We start from the raw sequence: 27,662 nt of genomic DNA on the forward strand, positions 1-27,662 counted from the left end.
TTGTGTTCTTTGGAAAAATATGATTAGATAGGTTTACTATATAACTTCACTGGTTGGTTGTCCATCTTGTTTTCCTTTTGTTAGACCAAGTAAGAATGTTCTGCTGAGCAATTCTTGGAGGTCATTCCATTGGAGCAGATGCAACTTGACAATTTTCTGCAACGGCACCTTGTATTGCAGTGGTCTGGTCATTGTTCGATACCTTCAAGAGGTATGGTAAACTGGACATTGTTTCCAGCTCTTTGTTTGGAATCCCTGTCAGTAGAAGATCGTTCTCAAAAAGTAGGCACTGGGAAAGATAGCCATGGTCTTCATTTTAAAGGTTACTAAATAATATACTTCCCTGTGTCAGGTATTGAAGTTATGGGTACGTACATGTATGAAGAAGGTCCATCTTTGGTAAAGGGACCCCTCTCCCCATATTCCTTTATTTGCCTTTTTATTGAGTGCTTAATTTCATCTTTTCTCTAACTGCAGAATTAAACTTGAGGTAAATGCTGTGTGGTAAGGAGAGAGAAAGAGAGAGTGCAGCCCTGAAAAATCTTACCTGCAGCAAGCAGGTCTTCTATACGTGGCCCAAGTGTTAAAGTTTAATGTAGGTAGGCTTGCTTCTTAAAAATGTTATGATAAGTGCAGATAACTTTTGTTTCTGCAGTCTCTACTTCCAGCTGGTCTGGTTATGTTGTTGTCCATTAGCCTTCAGCTTAATCGTTATTTTAAACACCCCTCCCAACATGTGTTCTCAAGACCTCTGTGCATTTGCATCTTTATTTGTCTGAGTTAATTTTAGTGTACAAGTGAACCGTCTGCATACACCAGATTGCTGATCTGTGTTACTGTTTTTCCAGTTTGTTAAATCTTAGCTGTCGAATTCCAGATCTGTGATTGAGTTGCAGTTTCTTAACCTGTTCAGTTTCCTCTGTGCCGGTGTACACTGTATAGTGGAGATAACAAACATTGGGCTAATTACTCAATGCAAAGGAGCTGACAGTCTATTGTACTTTATAGTGTGTTTATGCTGTTCTTTTTAGTGTCTTCTTTCATAGTTTGTCGTCCTTCACATTGTTGAATTGTACTAGTGCTGCAAAAAAGTATTGCTTTTAATCTAGCTTTTATGTTTAGATGCTTACTGCATTTGTATACCCTGGTTTGCTTGTTGACTCTACTTTGTAATAATCTGAATTGTTCCATCTCGTGAGGTTACTGTAAAGGTGCTTTGCCCAACAGTGACAGTGTAGATACCAAAGTTTTGTGTAATGAACCAGGTGCCATAGCTGGCACACGGTAGAACTGTTTGTAGTACTCGCATCCAGTGCTTAGTGAGGCAGGGGTGCTCTGTGGGGGTTGCTGTCAGAATTGCTAATATGGTTGTGTGCACTTCAGGAAAGTAAACCGTTAATATGAATGACATTGAAACTGGATTTGGCCTCTGCGTGTCACCAGTTATCTGCAGGAGAAATGTATGAAGTGAAAACACTGAAAAAATATTCTACTAAAGTTAAGATGTTGATTCAAGCTTCCAGTAGATTTTTTTAAAGTAGATTTTAAACTAGAATGAGTACGGGTTGAAATGCTTCATATTTGAACTTTATCTGGCTCATGACCTGAGAAAATGCTGTGTGCAGTCAGCTCTCCGTGTAGGGTTGCAGAATCTAGTTTGAACCAGTTTTAATGTGGAATGCCACGCAGGCACACAAACACAAAATACCATCTGCTGCTTGGGGGGAGCCCCTTGTGCTGTGTTCCTGAGCAAGATTTGTGCAGGGAGTGTTGGTGTTTTAAGGGAGGAAGAAAACTAGTTTGCATTTCCCATTTCATTTGAAAAGTAGGAATATGCTGAAAGTCTTCACAATTAATAAATTGCCTTGGTTATGGCTTGTAGTCTGTGTTGCTAGGCAGGATTAAGATTGCCCCCCCCTTTTTTTATCCGGTTTTCTGTGCATGCACATATGCACTTTGTGGGAAGCGGGTCAGTTTCTGTTTTGTGATCCCATACCCCCCCCCCCCCCCCAAATATGCCCATCTCTGAGTCTTGCATGTTAAACTTGGTAGAAAAGTCTACCGAAATTGCATTCTGCATTTTCTTTTGATTTCAGTAATGCAGCTAAGCAAAGAAAGAGAAGAAATAAATTTATTTCAATTTCTGTTTGCATATTTTATGCATCGGTTCCTCTCTCTCTCACACACACACACACACACGTGACCGCCCCCACCCCCATGCTGGCTTTGAGCCAGTAATTTAAGCAAATATATTTGTCTGTCCTAGAGATTCTTCATAACTTTAAAGCTATTGGGAGGGGGGGGAACTTACCCACGAGTTTACAGGGTAGAACAGCAGGCCAAATTAAATTTGGCATTACTTACAAAAAGGGAGTGGGGAGGAAAACTAACGTGATCCTTCCACAGTGTTGCCATTACTGTGAAGGTTTGCATTTCAGGTTTAAAAAAAAAAAAAAAAAAAAGACATTCAGGAAAATGTTTTCACATGTTCAGGCTAGGAGTAGAACTTCACTTGACTCCATAGGAAATATGCTGTGTGTGAAGTTAACATTGCTGCCACATCCTTCCACACTGAATACCTTGAAGTCATTTTCATGATGTTTCCATGTGCTTTGCAGAGCTCTTTTCTTATGTAATATTTAAGTGTGGAGTTTTGACTGGTCAACTCCTGTGTACACTTGAGAGGTCTGCAGTAACTCTGGAGACACTTCACCTATGCGGTTTAAAAATAACAAATGGATCACAGAGATCTCAACTGTAGATATGAGTGGACCAGTCAAAACTCCATATGCTTGCTAGTTTTAGATTTTTTAGCACTGTTGTATTATGGAGTGAAGTGTCTGAAGTGTTACAAAGTAACAGACAATATAATGTTAAAAACTGTATGATGTGAAAGGGTAGAACGCTAGTACCAGCTTTATTTACTTTTTGTTTTCCAAGTTGATGTAACTTGGAGCGTAAAGAACTGTTGGTACTTTTCCGTTAACGGGGCAGCAGGCGAAATGCGTGGTTGATGTCAGCTGATAGCTGTGTATGTTTCTCTTGTGTTTCTTTTGACAGTAGTATTCATCTTGTCACATGTCAAAACTGTTTCTTTCTGGGTTCTATACTGGTTGTAATTTTGGATTAGTAGTCGCACTGCTACTGGTTTCTCTTCGCAAAATAGTGAAAGTGGGGAGAAAGCCGTTACGCTGACAGGACGGAAAATGTGCGTTTCCTGTGAGCTCACTGCTGATTTTTTTTCTCCTGGTTTAATTTTCACTTCCTTCGGACACTCCTGACACTCTTTCCGATTTTCTCACATGTCAGTACCGCATCTGTAAATGTTCTGTCGTGCTTTGATTTCTGCCTTTCCTGTCACACTACTAAGTATGTCTCATCGCAAGTCGCAGTTGTTTACTGGTTCCACCATTCATTTTCTTGTGGGACTGTAACTGATATCGTCCCACTTTTACCAAGCTGACCTGCTCCTTCATAAATAGGGTGCAAGTCACACACATCATATTGTGAGAAAAAAAAAGGAAGTGCTCCTGTTTTGCATCTTCGGATGATTTGAAACGGTCACTGTTTTGACATTTTTAAGTGTGTGAGGATATCTGTCAAGCTGCACGCACTGAAAACTGGGAGAAAAGCCTTTGAGAAACAGCAGCATGTTCTGAAAATGTGAACTGCAAAGGGGGACAAATAGCTTTCAAAAATGGGGACAGTGGGTAAAGAAGTGAACATGTAATTAGGCTGAAATGTGGACAGACTTTTAGCTACACATTTCGCGGCAACATTTAGGCTTGATGACTCCTGCTGCCCCGTTAACAGAAAAGTACCCAACTGTTTTTGTAAGAGTAGATATATGGTGTTCTCAGTTGTCCCAGCACTGCAAATATGTTATCCTGTTTGGTAATGGTGTATGTACAGAGTTGCTACCAATTTATCGGCCCTTTTCAGCTTCACTGCACATCTCTTGTTGGCAGCCCAATAATTGGATGTGGAACAGTCTGAAAGACTTTCCCACTCTGTGTTGTGCATTAGTGGTAATGCAACATTTAATTTCATTGATTATATCTAGTATAGCTGCTAGACATTTTCTCTAATATTAAATAAGTTGTAACTTTGTGCAGCCATATTCAATGATCCATTTAATGTTGGTGTTAATGTTCACAGGTGATCACAGATGTCTTTACAGTTTTTCATTTTCCACCCATTTAAAACAGGTTTCCAGCTGCCTGATTTAACGGAGCAGTTCAATCCTCCTGCAAATGCACCTGCAGTTCTGGTCAAGCTCATCAGTGAGATTGAAAAGAAAGGTGAGGTCATGCATGTTTTATTTGCTTTTGCATTATGTCAGAATTATGCGCATGAATAGTAACAGTTCTGTGATAACACATTTGCAGTTACAGATGGCCAATCTTTCTGTGAAGTATTCTCAGCCAAGTAAGTTAAGGTGTGTTCTCTGATTTTTATAGGACTTCTGCAGTTGGTAACTTGTGATTTCCTCTTCTGGAACTTGCTACCATGACACATTTCAGAATTTTCTTTAGCTCCTGTGCTCTTGAGATGGCAAACAGGCTTGACTGGTGCATGTTTTCATGTCATTTGCAGGATTAGACAGGCATGCTTGAACCCAGTGTTTTGTATGCTGCGCACACAGATCATATATTTGCATACTTTGAAAGTTTATAAATTGTAGCCATTGGAATGCCACAGCAGTTGACTGTTTGTGACCCAGGAGCAGCAGTGGCACTGTCTTTATTGCCAGGTACAAAGTGCACAATCTGAAGCACTGACACAGGTATCCTAAGACGCTCAAGGGCTGTCACCATGAGGAAAATGATTGCTGTGGAGGCTGCTTAACCTAGGAACCTGAAAGGAAGTCAGTCACCTGATCATAGGCGTGTGCTAGACTAGTTGGTAGAAAGTAAGGACTGCAGCATGCCTTTGATTGACAAGAGGAGCATGGAAGATGCAACCCTAGCCCACTGCATTTGGGGTACATATTTTTGTTTCATCATTGATGGCCTGTCTTTGAGCATCATGAGCATAACTGTATGTAGCATTTCACATGGAATAATTCCAAAAGAATCCCAGTGACCGTTTTGGGAATTAATTTTTGGAGTCTTATTCTTTGTGCTCCTCCTTCCGCCCCTCTTGAAGTTATCTTGGTCCAGATATCCTACTTTTTCTTAACTCTGCCCTAACTCCTGTAACAATGTTACTCTCACACACATCACTCCTTAGCTTACTCATTACAACCTACCTTAACGCTTTGTATCACAAAGAGCGTAACACTAATATGTACTCTACCACTAACCCTAGCACCACCCCACCCAAAACCAGTTTTGCAAACATTGTTATATCACCACACCTCCATAATAGTTCCAACACAGAAGTCTTTTCACTTAGATATGCTCACTTGCAGGTTTCACCATATTTACTCTGTATATATGCTAAGCTAATAACCAAACTCGCACACCTGTTTCTGTTTAAATTAACTCATCTTAATCTAAGTGGGAACATACATCTGAATCCAAGCCCTCAATCACAACAACAAACTAAAAATCCACCAGGCAATACTTTCTCTCATAACATCATTAATCTACCACATAATAGCTCAGACCTTCTACCCATAAACATGAATCTGAGGAGCATCTCAAGTAAAAGTCATGAATTTTGTGCAACCCCCTCCATGTACTCCCCAGAATAGCAGTATTAACAGAAACTTGGCTAAAACCCCACATAAATGATAGCGAAATCCTAACCCAAGACTACAGTATCCACAGACTTGAGACACAAGAGTGGTGGTGACATAGCCGTAGTATACAAAGATACACTCAAACTGGAATGTCTAGAACATAACTCCCCCCCACCAGACCTCAGGAATTCTGAAATGTTAATCTCCCGCCTCCAACTAAACTCCAATAAATACATTAAAATTATAGCAGTTTACATCCCCCCAGGTAACAACTCATCCATAGTTGAAAACCACCTCTGTTGGTCTGCCTCTACCTTTAATCAGGAAACCATAGTAATGGGGGATTTCAACATGGATTGGGTACACCTGTTCATTAGACAACCCCTCCAACTTTATTAACCTCCATGGTTTCACTCACATAATACAATCCCTAACCAGAACTGACATAGTAGCAAGCAGTCAGTCCTGGACTAGACTCTTAACAAATAGACCCTCCCTCTGTCACCCCTCCTGCTGCCTCCTAAAACCAGGTATGCCTTCCAAAAAACCTATATAAACATGTCCGCAACAAAAAAAAAAGTTCTCCCCTGAAATCTTTAAGTCTGTCCTACAAGTGTGACTGGCCCCTACTCAAACATCTCCTTTTGGATTCCACTCTCCTTCAATAATAAATTCCTCGATATCCTAAACAGTTCGGCACCCCTAAGTAAGATCTTTGTTAAATCAAAACATACCATGGCTAGCTAAGGATACCGAACAGCTCCTCAAACAGAAAGACAGAGTCTGGTTACAATATCAAAAACCAAACTTCCCTTTTTGCCTATTGACAAGTAAGAAACCCAGCTGAAAAATGGATCAAGAATGACAAAAAGTTATACTATACCATGATCCAACAAAAATGCCACAACTGTCCCAATAAATTGTGGGGAGCCATTGAACAACTCCTAAAAGCTGGAAATTCCATAACTCCAGCTCCCACCACCATAAATACCACAGATTGCATAGCCCCCCAGTTTAACTCGTGCTTCATTAATTCCATCCTATCCCCTAGTAAAAAAAAAAAAAAAAAAAAAAAAAGAGCAATACTCCTCTGTCTGTTCCAACAGTATCTGTAACAAATTAAGCTACTAAACAAAGTAAAGCCCACATCCCTCACTGCTGACCTACTCCCTAATGTATTTCTCAGGTAGGGTAAGAGATGGCATCTGCTGCTGATCTCTCTCCTAATCAACCGTTCCATCTGTTAGCAGTATATCCCCAAGCTCCAGAAAATTTCTTATTTCATTCCTTTGCACAAAGGTGGCTCCTCCACAGAATTCTCAAACTACAGGCCAATTGTTATACTATCTCCCCTACTCAGTATCCTTGAAAAATGTATACAGTTGCATCTCCTCTACTTTCTACTAAATAATAACCTTCTATCTAATTCCTAACATGGTTTTAGGCTCAAACACAGTATCACAACCAATCTTGTAGATTTTGCCAACTCAGTTAGCCAGCTCAGAAACAATGGCCAACTCGTCTCATCCATTTCCGTGATATGTCTAAGGCATTCGACATGCTATCCCACCAAAAACTACTCAGTGAACTAGCTTTCTTAAAACTTACTCAACAACCAACCCTCTCTTTGTTTTACAGCTGTTTATCTGACCCGTCAACAAGCAGTTAAGTGGCAAAATGAACTCTACTTTACCAGTTTCAGTTGGTGTCCCACAAAGCTCAAGTCTTGGTCTGCTGGTTATCACCTTCTTTACTAACCACCTCTGCACTTCCACCCCCCTACTGACCATCATTCAATATGCAGATGTGACTCCTCCCTCATATGATGTTCATCGTGCATACAGCTGCAGTCATAACAGATGGGTTTTCCTGCCGTCATGCGGGTCCTCGGTCGGCCGAATTCCAAAGTCTAGGTCCGGCGTTGGTTGTCGTCGCTTCCTCCCTGACGTCAGTGCGACAGGGGTATAAAAGATCCAGCCGACGCCATTTTCTTCAGTCTTTCTTGCCGCGCAGTGCCCGAAGCAGAAGCAGTTTGCAAGTGCCGGTCGGCCAGCTCCTGAGATTATGAATATTTTTCTACCGAAGTCTTCTTGAAAGCCAAGTACCCCGTTGGGGAAACTTTTCTTGCCTCAGACCGATGTCAGACAAAGTTAATAATTGCATTTCTTGTGGGGAAGCAAATACCGCATAAGGATTTCCATTCCCTCTGCATTCCTTGCCTAGGCCCAGACCACGAAGTCTCGGCCTATCGTTTTTGTGCTACATTCAACAGACGCACTATTAAGCGTCGGGCGGAGTTCGCCCAACACTATTTTGGCAAAAATTTAATTACATTATGTCGTCGGATACTCCGACTCCAGTTTTGAGTGAAAGATGCAAAGATAAGGACCGACATTCGAGGTCCGCGACTTCCACCCACACCACTCCAAAGCCGACTACAGGTGGTCCGGTTCTCAGTGAGGCGCCTACGCAGCCCCTGACTACCGACGACACTTCATTGGCGGTGTCTTCTGTGCCCGAGGTCACAGGCTCTTCGGCCCACACACCGACTACAGATACCAAAGCCACTGTTGGTGGTGAAACTCGGAGTTTAGATAGACCTGCCACCTCTCAAGGTGTCTTCAGGCCTTCCTCCTCTTTTTCCATCAAGGATTTCACTAAGTCTAAATCAGCAATGCATACTAAAAGACAGGCTCCTCAGGGTCCTTCTCAAGGCCCCATGCCTAAAAAGCAGATGCTCAAAATGCCAGAGGATTTGATTACTCTTATTAGGGGTTTTCAACTCCCCCCGGACAAAAGACCCAAAGTGGAGGAAGACTCCCCCTCCTTGGACCAGGCCTCCATTATTTCAGAACATTCTGAAGACCAGGAACATTCTTACTCCCCTTTTGAAGATTCTGATGCAGAGGAGTCCATTCCCTCTGCCCCCCCCCCCCGAGGATTACTCTTTTGAGGAAACCTTACATACCTTGAGGGAACACTTCCACTGGGAAGGCCAAGAGTACTCAGACTCCAAGAAAAGGCTTAGGGATTTCCTCTTGCTCCCTCAGCACAGGCCTCTGGCTATACCCCCTGTCTTAGACATTCTAGATGACATGTATTCGGAGGCCTGCCTTAACCCAGATTCCTTACCTCCAGCTCCAGTCAAGCCTGACAGGTATTACCGGGTTCCTGACTCTCACCAATTCCTATACAAAAGCCATGCGGCTGACCCAGAAACTATATCACAGGGTCCCAAGGGAATTAAGGCCTCCACTGCTAAAAATCCATTACCTTCAGAGAGAGATTCCAGAGCTTTAGAGAGGTGGGGGAAAAAGGTTTACACCTTGGCCACCTTAACCATGAGGGCATTAAACTGTCAGTTCCATATGTTAAAGTACCAACAATTTCTGTTATCACAGTTGAGAAACAAAATGTCACAACCTGAACATCCAGACTTGAAGGAGTTGCAGGATTTGATACATAGTGCAGAACAAGTGGGTAAGCATACCTTGCAATGTGGTTTTGATGCTTTAGAGGCTTCATGTAGAGCTGCTGTTACAGGATCAGTCATACGTAGACATGCCTGGCTCAAAGAGCAAACCTTACCAGATCATGTCAAAGCTAAATTACTAGATGCTCCTCTGCAAAAAGATGTATTATTTGGTGTTAAAGCTGAGGAGGTATTAAAGAAAATGGAGGAAAAGGCAAAATCAATGCAAACAGTAAAAGATTTCCTACAGGTACAAACACCATGTTTCAGTAGAAATTGGCCTTCCAAAAATTGGTCCTTTCCAGCCACGGACAGACCCCAAAGAGGTAGATACAGGCGCCCGAGGGGCAGAGGGCAATCTCAAGGATCATTTAGAGGCAGACAATGGCAAGCACCCACACAAAGAGGTGGGTGAGGATAGTTCACAGCCATTCAGAAAGCAGAACCAATGACTTTCCCCTTTGCATGCCAAGCAAGGCTCAAATGGCAGCACCTTTAGGCGGAAAACTGGCATTTTCGAAAAATTGGCATATTGTCACAAAAGACAAATGGATCCTGGACATTATAAACAGAGGCTACAGATTTCATTTTCACACCCTTCCAAAACTGAGAGGCATGCCAAACCTGCCACACAATCAAAGGGCAGAGGCACAAAAACAAATTTCAGATCTCATGGACATGAAAGCTATTCAAGAGGTACCTGTACAAGAACAGAGTCAAGGTTTTTATTCCAGACTATTCCTGGTACCAAGGGAGGGAAAAGATTGGAGACCTATTTTGGACCTATCCATCCTAAATACATTTTTACTTGTGCCAAAATTCAAGATGCTCACATTACAGCAGCTTCTTCCCATGCTGGGCAAAGGAGTCTTGGCTGGTAACATTAGACCTCAAGGAGGCATACCTGCATGTCCCAATCAGACAAGATTGCAGAAGATACCTCAGATTTCTTGCAGGTTCAACCCATTATCAATTATCTGCATTGCCCTTTGGCTTATCTACTGCGCCCAGAGTGTTCACGAAATGCCTGGCATCAGTAATCGCCTACTGCAGACTTCAAGGGATACAAATATACCCATATCTGGACGACTGTCTGATCCAAGCGGACAGCAAGCACATACTTATGAAACATCTGGCGTTTGTAATAATGTTGTTGAATTCTCTGGGATACACAGTCAACAAAAAGAAATCAAGGCTAATACCCTCTCAAACAATAATTTTCCTGGGTGCCAGCTTTGATACAAACACCCAGATGGCCTACCTCACGCCAGAGAAACAAGGGCAACTAACTCAATACTTCAGAAAACTGGCAACTTTCACCAGGCTGACTGCAAGGAAAATCCTGCAGGCTCTGGGATTCATGGCATCTTGCATCCTACTGTTCCCATGTGCAAAGCTGCATATGAGGAAACTTCAGTGGTACCTAAAAAACCTATGGTCTCAACACAGCCACAGTTTGGAAACAATAATACCACTAATTCCATGTCTTCAAAAGGAATTTCTGTGGTGGGCTCAAGCATGCCAAAGAAACACAGGTCTCCCATTCTGCAAGCCTCAAGCAAATCAAATCATCACAACAGACGCCTCGGACTACGCCTGGGGGGCGCACATGACAGATCAGTGCATTCAGGGCAAATGGTCCCAAAAAGAAAAGCACCTACACATCAATCAGAAGGAAATGCTAGCAATAATAAATGCTATTATAGCCTTCAAAGACCTACTGTATCCAGGCCAGCTATTGATAAGGACGGACAACACCACAGTAATGTGGTACATAAACAGGGAGGGTACCCATTCATACCCTCTATCATTCATACCCTCTATGCAGGCAAGCCATGTCTCTTTGGAACATGGCTCTGGAATTACAAATCGAGCTTCAAGCACAGTACCTGCCAGGCAAGTTAAACACACTGGCAGACAACCTAAGCAGAAATATGACAGATCCACACAAATGGAAGTTGCATCCTCAAGTTTTCACAAAGATCACTCAAGCATGGGGAAGGCCAGACATAGATCTCTCTGCCTCCCACAGAAATCACCAATTGGCAAAATTCTGCTCAAGGACCTTTCATCCACAGGCCTGGAAAGTGGACACACTCTCCTTCAGTTGGGCAACAATGACAGTTTATGCCTTTCCACCTCTCCCTCTGCTGCCCAAAGTTCTATTAAAAACCAGAGCAGACAGACCAGAGATGATTCTCATTGCTCCAGACTGGCCAAGACAACACTGGTACCCACTCCTGAAAAGCTTGACGCATTCCCCACCATGGATCCTGCCTCTAATGCCTCTTCTACTGACTCAGCACAACTTCAAAACTCTTCACAGCCAGCTGAAAACACTCAATCTAGCCACATGGAAGATTCCTTAAATTCACAACAGGCCCTACTCTCCAAGGAGAGGTGCAGGATGTCATTTTGGAGGCCAGAAGACCTACAAGAAAAGCCTACTCTGCAAAATGGAAACGGTTTTGTGCCTGGAATGAGAAAAAGGGTCAGAATCCTGGAATACTGAATTTACCCCAAATATTACAGTACCTAGCTGAGATGCTAAGCAATGGACTTTCATTCTCCTCCATCAAAATCCATGCCTCAGCCATTTCTGCAGAATACAACACTGGTCCTCCTTTATTCTCTCATCCCCTCTTAAGACAGTTCCTCAGAGGGGCTAAGAATATAAAACCCCCAAGGAAACAACCAGTGCCTGCTTGGGACCTCAATTTCATACTAGAAAAACTGACCTTGCCTCCTTTTGAGCCAGCTCCGTCAACAGAACTGCAATACTTGTCTTAGAAAACAGCCTTCCTCCTGGAAATCACTTCAGCTCGCAGGGTTTAGGAACTACAAGCCCTCATGGCTGTGCAGCCTTTCATCATTTTCCATCAGGACAGAGTTACCTTACGAACCAATCCGTCCTTTATGCCAAAGGTAGTATCCAGGGTAGCCTTGAATCAGGCCATCCACTTACCTACCTTTTACCCTAATCCTCAAAACAAAGGGGAAAGACTACTACATTCCTTGGACATTCACAGACAGCTGCGTTATTATTTGGACAGAACAAAGCCTTTCAGAAATCAGAGCAACTCTTTGTGTCCTATGCTGCAGGAGCTCAAGGGAAGCCTATTTCCAAACAGACTATCTCAAAGTGGATAGCCCACTGCATACGCTTTTGTTACTCTTTTCATGGTAAATCTGTACCTGCTGGCATCCGATCTCACTCCACAAGGGCCACAGCTACCTCTGCGGCTTTCCTCAGGGGGGTTCCTACCAAAGATATTTTGGAAGCAGCCACTTGGAGTTCCGTACATACTTTCTCCAAGCACTATCATCTACCATTATACTCCAAATCTAGAGCAGGCTTTGCCACTGCAGTCTTGCAGGGTATCCTGGCTCCTCCTAGTTCCACCTAGTGCCTACCACCCCTTTTTTAGCTTTGGGATTCTACCCATCTGTTATGACTGCAGCTGTATGCACGATCAACATAGTACAGTTTTGTACCTACCATAAATGTAGATGTTCGAGTGCTAATACAGCTGCAGTCCTGGTTTCCCTCCCTCCTTCCCCTCTTGGGACAGGCCTAACGGCTAACACCTCCTCATACAACCTGATTGGGGTATTCTTTTATGGTGTATTTGCTTGCAACTACTGTTTTTTGATTATATTGCATTGCATTATTACATAATTTTATGTATTGCCTTCCTTCTGGGGGCACCTGACATCTGGGGCAAGAAAAACTGAAGAAAATGGCGTCGGCTGGCTCTTTTATACCCCTGTCACACTGACGTCAGGGAGGAAGCGACGACAAACGACGCCGGACCTAGACTTTGGAATTCGGCTGACCGAGGACCCGTCTGACGGCAGGGAAACCCATCTGTTATGACTGCAGCTGTATTAGCACTCGAACATCTACATTTATGGTAGGTACAAAACTGTACTTTCTGCTCCCTCCCTTCCAGAACTCCTTGAACTAACCCAAAAGTCCTTCTTAGACATCGAAAACTACCTTTCTGACCATCAACTTATACTTAACCCAAGTAAAACAAAGCTAATGCTCTTCTCTAATACAACACCTGATCACCTTCCCCCCCTTTATCATCTGTTCTCCCAATAAAACCAAAATTCCTGGGGTCACAATCGACAACGGTCTAAAATTTGATAAACACTTGACTCTAACCATTAAAAAGGTCCACTTTTAAACTTGGCTCACTTTAGAGTCGAGCCATACCTAACCATTCTATAGCCAGGACACATCTACTCTCCGCTCTTCTGCACGCCTTCCCCATTTTCATTAATCTCAGGAAAACAGGCTTAAACAAATTAGAAGTATGTTGTAATAAAATAGCTAGATTTGCAATAAACAGTCCTTAAGATCTCATCGCTGCTTTACTTTTCGCCAACTAAAGTGGTTCAAACTGCCCAGTCTTTTGTCATTCAACCAACTGTTGCCTATTCCTTCATCCACCAATCAGATAATTGCCCTGCACTCAAAAACCTAGTACAGCCTTACTGTAACTGTAGAACCCTAAGATCTTCTGACAAACTCCTACTAAAAGTCACCAAGTCCAACAATAGTTTTGGGGATTCTCTGTTCAACATTTCCAAGTCCTGGAGTTCTATCCCTCAATACATACTAAATGCTACTAACATCCATATTTAAACTACTCCTCAGAGAACACCTAACCAACAACTGGCTTTGCTCCTGTGCAACTCCAGGCTGACCATACTGTGCTGTGTCGGTCACAGTCCTCAAGTCTACTGCCATACTTTGTTTTCTTTCACAGTACTCTAAACCTTTTTCCACCAACTACCAATATCACCTATATTTCCTTATATAATGCTGTGATATTGCTAAATATACTATTGTTGATACGTTTATTGTTGGTATGCCTTGTTTGCTGTAGCATTGACTAAATTCAGACCTGCTGAATCTAGCTTTGTATAACTTGAGCACTAATCCAGACCATCTTTTTTTTTGGAGAAGGTTCCCCTGCACCCTAATGGCAGTAGTGTGCAGTTAGAACATGTCTAAACGAAGACTGCTGGAACTTGGCTCAGTTTTCTGCTTTTTATTGGTTAATTTGTTTAAATCAGTTTGCTCCTTTGCTACTGTTATATTAAAAAAGAAAACAAAAAAAACTCCCCAAAAAACAAAAATACACTTTATGCATCGTCACTTTGCTAAGGTTAAACGATTCCCGGCGCCATAAAGTCTGCTCTTCAGATTTTCCCTTAGAACTAGCCAGTTTTTTAGTACTCAAATCTGTTTCTTTGAGTTCAGCACTTGTTCAGAACTCGTAAGCACTAAATAAGCTACAAATTACTACAGCACTCCTCTTTCCTCACTTGTCTAGAGGAAAACAGTTTTTAGTACTTAATAAATACCACCTATCCAGGCATGTCTAAGGGTCAGCGCTCGGTGTTTTCTCCTGTCTACCTGATGAATCTGGGCAACTTGGACCAATGCAGCAATTGCCTCATGTACACAGACAACCCTCTCCTCCTACCACCCATCACTACAACCTGTGAGAGATGCACTTGTATAACCAAACTGGAAGCAAAGCGCTCTTCACCCAAGACTGGACTAGACAGTCAAGAGGAGAAAGTAAACACCTGCACCACACCACAGTCATCACATATATTCCCTCAAAACCTAACACCACCAAAACACACAAACAGCAACACAAAACACACACACCTACATTCGCGGAAGCTCTCAGTAAAAATCTGCTCAAGCAACAGAGACCTCCAAAGCAGAAACGTAAGCAACCTCCACCCCCCAACACAACCCAAATGACACATGGCCCACAAACTCAATGCGCTACTCAACCACAGCCCGTAAGGCATAACAACATACCCAACACACTAGTCATAGGTGACTGTATAGTCAGGCACACTGATGTTCCACTCACCAGGCTAAACAAGGAGAAAGTTACTGTCAGCTGCCTGTCAGGTGCCAGGATCTGCCACATAACGCACGCACTCAGGTCACTCCACAACAAGTACAAATATGACTGTCATTGTCCATGTTGGTGTGAATGACCTGAGACGTACCTCCCTGGACTACATGAAAAGACATGGAGGAGCTCTCCGATCTTGTAGCCCAGGCAGGTATGATCCTAGCCCTTAGTAGCATCCTGTCATCACCCAGAATGATACCACAGTACAATGACAAAATGATTGACTTCAACAATTGGCTAAGCTTCTGGTGTCATTCTAAGGGGATCCAGTATCTGTCTGCCTGGGATAACATGCTCGACAGACCACAATGCTTTGCCAGAGATGGCCTGCACCTGTCGCCCTTGGGATTCCGGATACTGGCTAAGGCTCTTGCCACCCCTATAGTGCCCTTTTTAGGCAAAGTTCAAATGACAAATTCACCACCGTAACAGGTACAAGCAAGTAAAATCTGAGGGTAATGCTACTCAATGCTAGAAGTCTAAACCTCAAAATGCATTCACTCGAGGCACTCCTTAAAATGGAGAACATAGACATCTGCGCAGTGACAGAGACCTGGTTCAAGGCTCCAGAGAGCACCCTTGCGTTACCAGGCTATAATTTTTACCACACCTTTCGGCCACCTAACCTGGACCGAAACACTAAAGGCAGAGGCGTGTCCATATTCATTAAGGATATTCACACCTCCAGGCTATTTGCTCAGCATAATGCATCCGAGATTATCCAAGTGCAACTAACTCTAGACAAGACGGCAATCCAAATTGTAACTTGCTACAAATCCCCCACCATGCCCCAGGATTCCCACTCCTCATTCCTTGATGCACTGGAAAGTATTAGAGTACAACCCAATACCCTAAAAAAGGGCGATTTCAACTACCCCACCATTAACTGAGAAAACTACTCATGTACCAACTCTCTTGTTCAATGTTTTCTGGAATTCATAAATTCGAATGCCTTGGATCAACTTACCCACACCCCCACCAGGGGCAGCAATATCCTAGACCTGGTCATTACCAACATGGACGACCAGTGTTCCACACCAGAAGTCAGTTCCTCATTGGTCAGATCCGACCACAAGCTGATCACCCTAGGCATCCACATCCTGCCCCCACCTCCATTAGGGAAACCACCGTAAATAATTTCTCCAAAGCCAACTTCATGCTTCTAAAGACAGAAGTGGCAAACTTCACGACACCCATGCAGATGGACAATAGAGGTACAACTGCTGAATCCTATACAAATGTACTTTATCAGCACTTACAGGAGTAAATGGATCGTGCTATCCCTAATAGAACCAAGATGCTATGCTCCAAAAAAGGAAGCCAATCTGGTGGTCCCCTGCCATAAACAAACTCTACAACAGAAGAAAGAAACTGTTGCAAAAGAGTAAAATCCCATGATTGGAGGAACTCCCTGGTTAGCCTCAGTAAAAAGCTGAGATCTTTCATAAAATCCACCAAAGCTAGTTATGAAAACAAAATCGCCACTGATTCTAAAGACAACCACAAAGCATTCTATAGCTATGTCAAAATTCTCAATGGCAACACTCAGATCTGCTCTGAGTTGCAACACAATGGCACTAAATATACAGAACGAACTGATATTGCCAACATCCTGGCAGATAGGTTCAGTGCTAACTTTACCCCCTCTCTCACCCCCTAAAGGGCCCATCTCTATACCAGAAGAATGCAAAGTTCCTGTAATCATGGCTGCATAGGTAAAAAAAACACATTCTCCAAAGTCAAGAACAGCAGCATCCATGGGACCTGGCAACATCCCAGGATGCGTTCTACATGAACTACAGAATGAACTGGCACCCCACCCTAAGCACCATGTTCAATCATAGCCTCGCCTCAGGCTTTGTGCCCAGTGAATGACGCACAGTGACAGTTATCCCTCTGCACAGAGGGGGAGCCACCACAGACCCTGGGAACTACCGCCCCATTAGCCTAACAAGCCTGGTCTGCAAGGCCATGGAACATATCATCATGGAACTTATAAACAAAGACACTGGTAATCTCCAAACTCTGGGCCCCACCCAGTTCGGGTTTGTAAAAGGCAGATCATGTCTCCTAAACCTGATAGACTTCTTTGAAGCAGTCACCAAAGCCGTAGACGAGGGTAAGGTGGTTCACACAGCCTGTCTAGATCTCAGCAAGGCTTTTGACACCATCTCCCACTCTGGAATTATAGATAAACTCACTAAACTAGGTATAAATCCCTATGACACAAGATGGGTTGTCAACTGGCACACTGACAGAACCACACTGAAAGTAGCAGACTCCAAATCTGTCTTCAGACCAGTGACAAGTGGACTACCACAGGGTTCAGTCCTGGGTTCTCTCCTGTTTGGTATCTACTTTTCAGGCTAACACAGAAGGTCTTTGGCTAACGAAGTTTGCAGATGACTGCAAACTAGGAGCCATAATTGAAACTCCTAACAATGTGGACATCCTACAAAAGGGCCTCACTGAGACAGATGCTTGGTGTCAAAGCCATGGCCTCAAGCTCAATGCCAAAAATGTACTGTCATCCCCTTTGGTAAAACTCTGTACCCATGAGCTAACCACATAGGTGGTAGTCTACTTAACACCGAAGGTGTGATAAGAGACTTTGGGACACAGGTGGACAGTAGTCTCTCCTTTGATAATCACATCACCACAGTGGTCAGGAAATCCTTCTTTGTGGCAGACCTCATTGCAAAAGGTTTTTCATCCAGGAAAAAAGAGGTCATTGTTCCCCTCAACTTGTCACGCATTAGACCCATTATAGAGTACAACTCCCCTTTTGGTATATACCTCACAAGACATCTACAACAACTAGAAAGGCCGCAGAAATAACTCACAGAGGATTACTGGCCTCAAACAGATGCCCTATACAGACCGTCTAAAAAAAACTCCAGCTTTACTTTGTTGCATATCTCCTACTCAGAGGCGATCTCTGCCTAACATACAAAGCTATGTCGAACCCATAGCTGTTGGACATGCTCCACTTAAAGAAATCCCAATCGATCCGAGCTACACGCTCTAGGGACCTAAGCCTTGTCACCACAATAAACAGAACATGCTGGAGGGATAGATTCCTGTCACAGAGACTTCCCATAATCTGGAACAAACTACCTATTTATATCAAACAAAGCTCCTCATTAGCACTCAAGAAAAATCTTGATTGGATGGGAAATAGGAAATTCACTCCAAGGATTACCTCTGTGGCTCTGCTCCACAGTAGCACAGGAAAATAATTTTCTTGGGTGGCGAAAGCCATGGTACCTTTTTGGTTAGGCTTGTATAGGCCCTAGGGCCAGTAGCCTAGTACCTACTTATGAACCTAAAAAGAAATACACTGATGTATATTGTCACTCTGGATACGTCTGTCTAAATATTCCACATGTCCTTCTTGTTGCCTTTTATTGTATTGTTATTTTTGTATATATTAATCACTGTAGTGGAGCTTTATCTCTTACTTTGTTACATTGCTACTATTACTGTAACTGTTAGTTTTTTTAGTGGAGCTTTTCTCCCCAGGCCTCTGCTGAAAATGGGCTTCTGGCCCAGTCAGACTTTCCTGGTAAACAAATGCAAAATAAAATAATTAACTGTTTTTCCATGAAGTCTATCCATAGTAAGATTAAGTGGCATTACAAGCATCGGGCAGTGTTGCCTCCCTGATCCTGTCTAAAGAGTAAAAGGTAGCTTTACCATTTTAGCAGTCATATTTCTGAAGACCCTGCAAAACTACCTGTGGAAAGACAGTTGTCTGCTGCATGTTTGGCAGCCTTAATTGTCTTCATCTCTCTCTGCATAGAGGGATAAACCACTGACTGTGATCCAAGTGATGTGGGTTCCGTTAGCTTGGGCACTTGCTGGAGATGACATGGGAGAAGTGAGGAATGATGAAGCTTAGCCCCGTTTGCCTATTAAGTGAGGGGTAGGAAGCATGTGTCCTTGCAGACATATGTGGGGGCAGTGCTTTGGTTATGCAGCATGAGGTGTGGATGTCAGTTGCCGAGCTTGTTGCACACCAGTCCCTTGAGTACACTATGGAAGGAAAGTAGAGCTCATGACAAAACCCCTGTTCTCCTTCAATGCATGGGTGATGGCTTCCACTCCTACCTAACTTGTCTCCTCCCCCCAGGGAATGAGTGGTGCTCTCATACAGGTGAATAGCTCTTTGGAGCAGCCAGAAAGACTGATGATCAGTGGCTGACATGGGGGAAAGGCTTTCCTAATAAAAATCTTGGAATCATAATCAGAGGTTGGTGGATCCTGACCATGTGCATAGATAGCTGTTTAATAGAATTGTATCCTCCTTCAGAAAGAAGTTCATTCAAGGACCAGATAGTTTGTGCACAACTGTAGAGTAGACTTTCCCATCCTGCAGCAGAGCCAAATACTTGACTAACGGGTTGGGGACTTTTCCTGTCTTCTTCCTTTGTTCAGAAAAAAGGTCTTGTCCATCATCAGAACAATGACTTCACTCCTTACCCTAAAGGTTGTGGAAGGGGAGTGCCTTCTCCCTGTGGTTGGTCAGTCGGACCATGGCTATGATGCATGATACTCTCATACCTCTTTTGCAGACTGGTAGTGTTCTGGTAATGAGCAGCAGACTGGGACAGAACTAAGAGCAGTTCACATTCTCAGAGGTAAAAATGTGCAGCTGTGTCTCTGACAGCTCCATCTCTGTCCTTGATGCGAGTATGTAGCCATTTTTGTTTGGTCATGGTCTTGTAGGAATGGGTATCCCAATAATGGATTTAGTCACCCCTTTGGCCAGTATGTTCACCCCCCCTCAGTCTGATTGGTTCAGCAGCTCAAGTGTAAATTAAATAGTGGGATCTCTTACTCCCATGGCATAGAAGATTTTTGTAGACCTTTTTAGTCTTCTGTTCTCTTCAGTGCTGTGTCATCACACAATTCAGAGAGTAAAGAATGAAAACTGAAGTTTTGTTACCCCTTGGTGGCTGAAAAGGGCGTGGATTCAGGCTTTCAGGCTCCTTGTCCTCTAGTATAACAAATTTTCCCAGTACAAGCCAGGGAAGTCTGCCTGCGCCTTATGGCATGGCTGCACCTTTAGCCATTTATTTTTGTTTTCTACATCTAGATAGGGGAATACTAAACTGGGCAATGTTATATAGTCCTATCTCACCTCCATTATTACATGTGGGTTCGGAGCCGATCCTCTGCTCCGACTCAGTCACTTAGAAAGCCTGAAAACTTCTTACTGGCTCGTGGCTAATAGGTATCCCATGATGCATGTGCACATTCCCCAGATTTCGTTTGCCACGTCTTCAGTCGGAAGCTTCTTTTGGTTGGCCATGGCTAAGTGATATAGTTCTTTATTATTCTGCTTGTTAGAAGTTTTTAACTTAGTGTGAAGTGCTTTTCTTATTGTTGTTAGCCTTATTGTGATACCGATTGTGTCAGTTTAACCGGACTTGTCTTTTTACTGGATTTGACTTTTCTGCTATAAAATTTTGGGGCTGTTGGCCATTTTTGTGTGTTCCCGTGAGTGTGTGCTTTTGACTAAACCATTTTACTTGGAGGTACTAGTCTGTTCCCTTTTCCTTTACACTAGGTTTGTTTAAGTTAGAGAACCTAGTAAAACTTCCCTTGGTTGGTTGTTATGAGAAGTAGGGCTAGATCTGTTTAAGTTAGATGATGTAGTTCCTCTCTTGAGTGAGTGTGTTTTTTCTCTTCAGTCGTCTATATTGAGACTGCCATTATGTCTAAAGAACATAGAGCATAAACAGGATTTAAAAAGTGTACTAAATGCTCTCAAAAATGTCCATCACTGATGGACATAGCATCTGTGTGTACTGTTTAGGGGCCATGCATCTTCAAGAGGCTTGTTTCTTTTGCCATTCCTTTAGTCCTAGAGTGCTCCAGGAAAGGAAGAACAAGTTGATTCTTTTCGAGGAAGACCTAGCCAGTTCGTTCTCCTCTGCTAGGTCGCATTCTTCTGGTAAAGATAAGGGCAGGACCTCAAAAAGGCCTTCTCCAGCCTCAACTTCTGTTTCTGAACCTCCACAGAAGTTACCTAAATCGGAGATGGCCTCTGTCTCTTCGGCTCCACTGTCATCGGAGCCCATCGAGATTCTGGACAAGGACATTCCAGTATCGGCACCCAGTGCTTCGGTACCGATCACTAGCAGTCCTCTTCGGAGCCGGTCTACAGACATTCCACCAGTCTCCACAGCTTTAAAATCACCTGTATTGCAGAGAGCTAGGTCTCCAACACTGTCCTCCAGATCCTCCAGGAGCTTTTCTGAAGAAGACCTCGAGAGAGTGGTGCTCAGACTCCTTAAGTCGTCGGCCTTGCCAAAATTTTTATTGGCTCCAACCACTTCTGTCTCTGAGCCGACTCCTGTTACCGACCCTGCTCTTTTTTCCTCCTCCAACCTAGATAGGGCCTTTGGAGCTGATGCTGTCAGTACCGACCTATAGTGGTGTCCTCGGCTCCAGCCCCCTGGACGGTTGTCTCCGAGCCAAGCTCTGCTCTGACACTGTTGGCGCCGTCTGAAGTGTCTAGGGCCCAAGAGGAACACTTGGAACTGAACCTCTTTGGTGCCGAGTCTTCCTCTTGGTATGTTGGCCCGAGTGAGCTCGGACCCTACATCGTTCTCTGAGCCCATTCCTTTGGAGCCATTGGCACCTACACTCTCCTCAGAGCCGGGGCGTCATTCAGAGCTGGAGGAATTGATTTTCGTGAAGATGAGAAGCATGTTGGATAGTTCATCCATACCACATAGGGAGTACTGATGCAATACTCCCTCAAGCGCCGACTACGGTCTCAGCATCCTTTCTCCCCCGGGATGGTAGACTCTCAGCTTCAGGACCCCCGTTTGGATGGTCCCCGATCTTCTGAGACCTTCCCAGAAGATCCCGCTGAGGAGTCCCCTCAGAAGAGATCATGTAAGAGGAAGCATGTAGACTCCCCTGATGAGTCTGTCGCATCTGACACTGACCTCTGAGTCGGAGGGGTCCCCTAAGTCGTCCTTTGAAGATGTCTCCTTTGCAGACATTTTGGAGATCCTTAGGCACAGAGGTGGCTGGCCCACCAATATCCCTTCCGATGAGTCTGTGTACCTGAAGGCTTTTGGGTCTCAACCCTCAGCTTCATGGGTGTCTCCTCCATTTGATGAATTACTAGATCTTGAGAGTCAGAAAGCATGGCAGACACCTGATGCTGTGGAACCGGTTCCCAGGAGGCCGAATAAATTTCTCTCCTCCCCTAAGGACAAAGAGTTTTTATTTAAGGGTTTACCTGTTGTTGCCATGGTGGTGGCGGCGGCCACTAAGAAGGAGCTAGCAGAGACTACTTCTATCCATCCACCTAATAAGGAATCCCGAACGATGGATAGGTACAGGAAGCGTATCTTCTCTTCAGCAGCTTTTACACTCCGCTGAACTATCTATCACATTAGATCTCCTAAAGGAGTTAGGAGATGCTCTTCAGGGTGCCTCGACTGAAGCAGTCCCATCTACAGTGTCTGCTCCGTTGGCTACCCTCACATCTATTAACTCCTCCATGCGGCTAATCTCATATGCAGCTGATGTTGCGAGTAGGGCGGCAGGTTCAGGAGTCTCATTAAGGAGACATTCCTGGATGCATCTATGCAACTTTGCTGAGCCTTTCATGTCTACATTCACCAATGCTCCTGTGGACGGATCCTCTCTTTTTGGACCCAAGGTGAAAGATACCCTCACCAGGTGTGAGCAGGAAGGAAAGACTCTTTCTGCCGTGGGAGTCCGTTTTACCGTTCCTTCTAGACCTTACCCTAAAGGTCAGAAGAGCGGCAAAATGTGGTTCAAAAAATCACAGAGACCTTTCCAGGACACACAAGGTGATTCCTCCTTCAGAGGCAGGGGAGGAGGAAATAATGTTTGACGTTGCCCTAGAGGCAGGGGAGGCCCACAGAATCAGGGAGGTCACGATTCCTTTCGTGACCGTCCCTATCAGCGTTCCTGATGTGGAACCCGACTATGCATCTCTGGAGCCGATCGGGGGTTGTCTGCCCTTGTACCCAGAAGCCTGGCTAAATCTCACTCGAGACAAGTGGGTACAAGACATTATCACCAGACGTTACTCTCTACCCTTTTCCCTTCCACCACGCCCTCCCAAAAGGATCCCAGATGTACCACCCAATCACTGGGATCAAGCGGCTTTAGAGATGAAAAAGCTGCTATTAAAAAGAGTCATCCAAAAGGTCCCAGCAGACCAGACAGGATTCAGAACATACTCCAGGTTCTTTTTAGTTCCAAAAAGAACAGGAGACTGGAGACCCATCCTAGACCTCAGCAGGTTAAACATGTTTGTAAAGAAGTCCAAATTCCGAATGGTCACTCTACAATCCATATTTCCTCTGTTAGGGAGGGACAGCTGGATGTGCTCAATAGATCTCCAGGATGCCTACTACCACATAATGATGGACAAAGCATCAAGGAGCTACCTACGCTTCCGGCTGAGAGCCCATCATTACCAGTTTCTCACCACAGCCCCCTGGGTGTTTACCAAGTGCATGGCAGTAGTCACAGCTCATTTGAGGCGTCAGGGAATCCAAGTCTTTCCATACCTGGACGATTGGCTCCTGACCGCCACCACCAGGCATCGTCTAGTTCAATCGAGAGATTCCACAATCAAGCTCTGTTCCCCGTTGAGAATCTCGATAAACTGGGAAAAATCCTCTACTTTGCCCACTCAGTCTATAACTTTTGTAGGAGCAAACATAGACACGGTCGCTGTGACAGCCAGACTACCTACAGACAGAATACAGAGTCTTGTGCAACAAATTTACAGGATACTTCCCCTTCGAAGAGTCAAAGTGAAGGTGGTGGTGCAGCTTCTCGGAACTATGTTGTCAACCATAACCTTGGTACCTTTAACAAGACTGCATATGAGAATACTCCAATGGTTCCTGTCATCCCAGTGGTCGTTTCAGCAGTTGCCTCTACATCATCAGATCCTGATTACAGATTTTTGCAAAAAGAACCTACGCTGGTGGATTCAACCAGGTCATCTTACCATGGGGACTCCCTTTGTATTGCACCAACCCGTTGCCAATGTGACCACGGATGCCTCTCAGGGTGGGGGGGGGGCATTATCTTGGCAGGACTGTCCAAGGCGCATGTCAAGAGCAGGAGGCCCATCTGCATATCAGTGTCCTAGAGATGAGGGCGGTGCTTCTAGCATTGCAAGCACTTCACGACTTTCTCCCTCTAGGGACGATAGCTATCCAGACTGACAAATGTCAGTTGTCTTGGTATCTAAACAAACAAGGGGGGACCAGATCATACCCCTTATGTTGAGAGGCCATGTGAGTTTGGAATTGGGCGATTTCTTCCCAACGCTTTCTCATTGCAACGCACATCCTGGGGACTTCCAACGTAATAGCGGCAGGCTTCATGATTTGTCTCCAGCTGTAACTCATATTATTACCTCTTCTCACAAGCCTTCGACCAAAAAAATTGTATCATAGTAAATGGAAGAGATTTTCCATATGGGCAAACAATAGAGAAGTTGATCCATTTACAGCTCCCATTACTATTGTTCTAGAGTTTCTTTCAGAACTCTCTCACCAAGGTTCCATGGCTGCTACACTCAGAGATCAACTAGCAGCAATATCTAATTTTCATGTGGGGATTAATGATTCAAGTCTTATGTGTCTCAAACTGTGCAAATCCTTTCTTAAGGGTTTTATGATAAGACCTCCTGTGCAAGACCATGTTCCTCCTTGGGACCTGAGTCTAGTTCTGTCTAGACTTACTCTGCCACCCTTTGAACCAGCCCATAGTTGTCAGTTGAAGTTTGGCTTGGAAGACTCTTTTTCTGGTAGCAATAACCTCAGCCAGACGAGTTTCTGAATTACAAGCTCTGGCTGTTAAACCTCCATATTTAATTTTTCACAAAGATAGGGTCTCTCTCCGGACCAACCCTTCCTTTATTCCTAAAGTCTGTTCTCAGTTTCACTTAAACCAAACAATTGAATTGCCAGTGTTCTTCCCTAATCACACCAATAAAGCAAAGTATACATTCCACCAATTGGATGTTCACAGGCAACTGCGTTTCTGTATCCATAGGACCAAAGGATTTAGAAAATCAGAACAGCTGTTTATTTCCTTTGCTGAGGTGAGAATGGGCTTGCCAGATTCCAAGGTCACACTGTCGAACTGGATCTCTAGTTGTATTTCCTTTATTTACAGTTCTCAGGGAAAGGAGTTACCCTTTAAAGTTAAAGCACATTCCACCAAGTCCTTCTCTACTTCTGCTGCTTTCCAAGCCAGGACACTTATTGATAGTATTTGTGCAGCAGCAACATGGGCTACCCCTCATACCTTCATTTCCCATTATAAATTGGATTCAACTTCCAGGGGTAGAGCTTCGTTTGGTTCCACGGTACTCAGGAGTATCTTCCAGTGAGCCACCCATTCAAGATGTTAGAGACGCTGTCCCACATGTAATGGAGGTGAGATAGGACTACATAACATAAAAAAGTTATGTACTCACCATAACGTTCCATGTATGTAGTCCATCTCGCCGAACATTATTATGAACCCACCCACCAGCCCCCTTCCTGGAGGATCTGGATACAGTTTTTCCTTTTCTACAGTGGTTTTTGCCACAAGGGTGTCTTTTATTAGTTTATTTTTCCGGACCTTTGTCCTTTTTCCTGTCTTATTCTGGTAGACTAGTAGCAAACAAGATCTGGGGAATCTGCGCATGCATCATGGGATACCTATTAGCCACGAGCCAATCAGAAGTTTTCAGGCTTTCTGAGCGGCCGAGTCGGAGCAGAGGATTGGCTCCGAACCCACGTAATAATGTTCGGCGAGATGGACTACATACATGGAACGTTATGGTGAGTACATAACTTCTTTTTTGCTGCAGTTTGAATGTTACAGAAAATGTGCCGTAGCTGGCATTTCTCAATTGTTGATTGTGTATTCCTAGGAGCGCCTATATTTAACGCACCTTTTGTTCTTGTACCCTGCATTTTAATTTTCTTTCTTTAAGCATTTCATTAGTTTTGAATGCCTTCTTTACTGCAAGTCTGACAAAGTTGATCTCTTTCCTTTTGGTATTTCTTTTCTTTTCCTTAGCAAAAAAAAAAAAAAAGTCGTGAAATTAACATCCATCCTCTTTCTCTGAGACTATTGCTAGACTGTGCCGGTGTTCTCAGTGGGACAACACTGAGTTGTTACAGAAGGATTTTTCCGAACTCACGTCCATTCCTCCTGTTTTGTCTGTTTTAGAGGATGTGTGTATTACTGCCTGCAATTTTCCTGATGGCCAGCCAACTGCCCCTAGAAAGGCAGATAGGATGAATAAACTACTGCATTATTTTACATTTTGCACAATATTCCCAAACCTGACTCGGTAGCTAGAGCTTTAGTTGATCCTACTGCTGCTAAGCACTTGGTTGCTTTCAATCCTAGTCTTTCTGATAAGGATGTGAAAACTATGGATGGATATAGGGGGGAAAGTGTATTCTTGTTCAGCTCTGATTTTCAGAAATTTGAGTTGTCAAAGCTTGCTCTGAGAAATTATAGAAGTATGAAGAATATTTTATCTGCAGTTTCTTCTTGAGAAGAAATCTTTTTTCAATGCGTTTATTGCACCGGTCACTACTCTTTAGTTGCAGTGCGTTTATGACTCTATTGATACTTCTTCCAGGGATATGGCCACTTTTACTGTTTTGAGGAGGTTTGCATGGCTGTAGTCTCAGATCCTCCTAGATGACAAAAGTGGGATTTTAAATTCTCCCTTGGATAGAGATTTGGTGTTTGGCAGAGTTGAAAAAAAGTGTGATGAAAAGGGCAAGCTGATCCAGGGAATCGCTAATATTTTTCAGTCCTTTTCCAAATTTTCCGAGGTATTTTCTATCGCCTCCAATTTTGACAAAAAACAGAGTAGACCATCTTAACAAAATTCAGGTAAACAAAAGTTTTAAGAAGAAATGGCAAGGTGGCCACAAAAATTCAGGTAAACAAAAGTTTTAAGAAGAAATGGCAAGGGGGCCACAAAAATTCAGGTAAACAAAAGTTTTAAGAAGAAATGGCAAGGGGGCCACAAAAAGAAGTCTGAAACCTTCCAAAACCAAGTCAGTCCAGTAAGTCTGAATGACTTCAAGAGACTTTCTGGAAGAAAAAAAGCAGTCCGGGTTCACAAAAATCTGAATCTCTATTTTCCTGTTTGGCAACAGTGTCAGACACATGGGTTCTGAAAGTTATTCTAAGTTACAGATGGCACTGGGAAGAAATTACTCCCTTCCATGGGGTCATTTCTTATCCTCTTGTTTCAACCACTTCTTCACATACTGTCCCAAGGAGTGATAGAACCAGTTCCACGTTCCCAGGTAGGGAAGGGTTTTTATTCAAGGATACTCCTAGTGCCGGAGGAAGAAAATGCTTGGAGACCAGTTACAAATCTATCTTTCCAAACCTGTTTGTGATGGTGTTCAAATTTAAAATGTCACTTCATAACCTGTTACCAGCAAACATGAAAGAGAAAGAAGAGGTAACACTATTCTTAAAAGATGCTTAACATAAAAACTAT

The 27,662-nt window shown here is 43.6% G+C and overlaps 1 protein-coding gene across 1 annotated transcript in view; it reads left to right on the forward strand.

The window, feature by feature from the left end:
* The window catches only part of PIK3R2 (phosphoinositide-3-kinase regulatory subunit 2), a 1,862,656-nt gene that overhangs the window by 669,021 nt on the left and 1,165,973 nt on the right, over positions 1-27,662 (forward strand). Inside the window, exon 3 of the mRNA XM_044090759.1 lies at positions 4,209-4,301. Coding sequence (XP_043946694.1) covers positions 4,209-4,301 — 93 coding nt within the window. The remainder of the gene's footprint in view (positions 1-4,208; positions 4,302-27,662) is intronic.

This window comes from Protopterus annectens, chromosome 13.part0, assembly GCF_019279795.1.
Source record: "Protopterus annectens isolate FY-2018-M chromosome 13.part0, PAN1.0, whole genome shotgun sequence".
Taxonomy (NCBI): Eukaryota; Metazoa; Chordata; order Ceratodontiformes; family Protopteridae; genus Protopterus; species Protopterus annectens.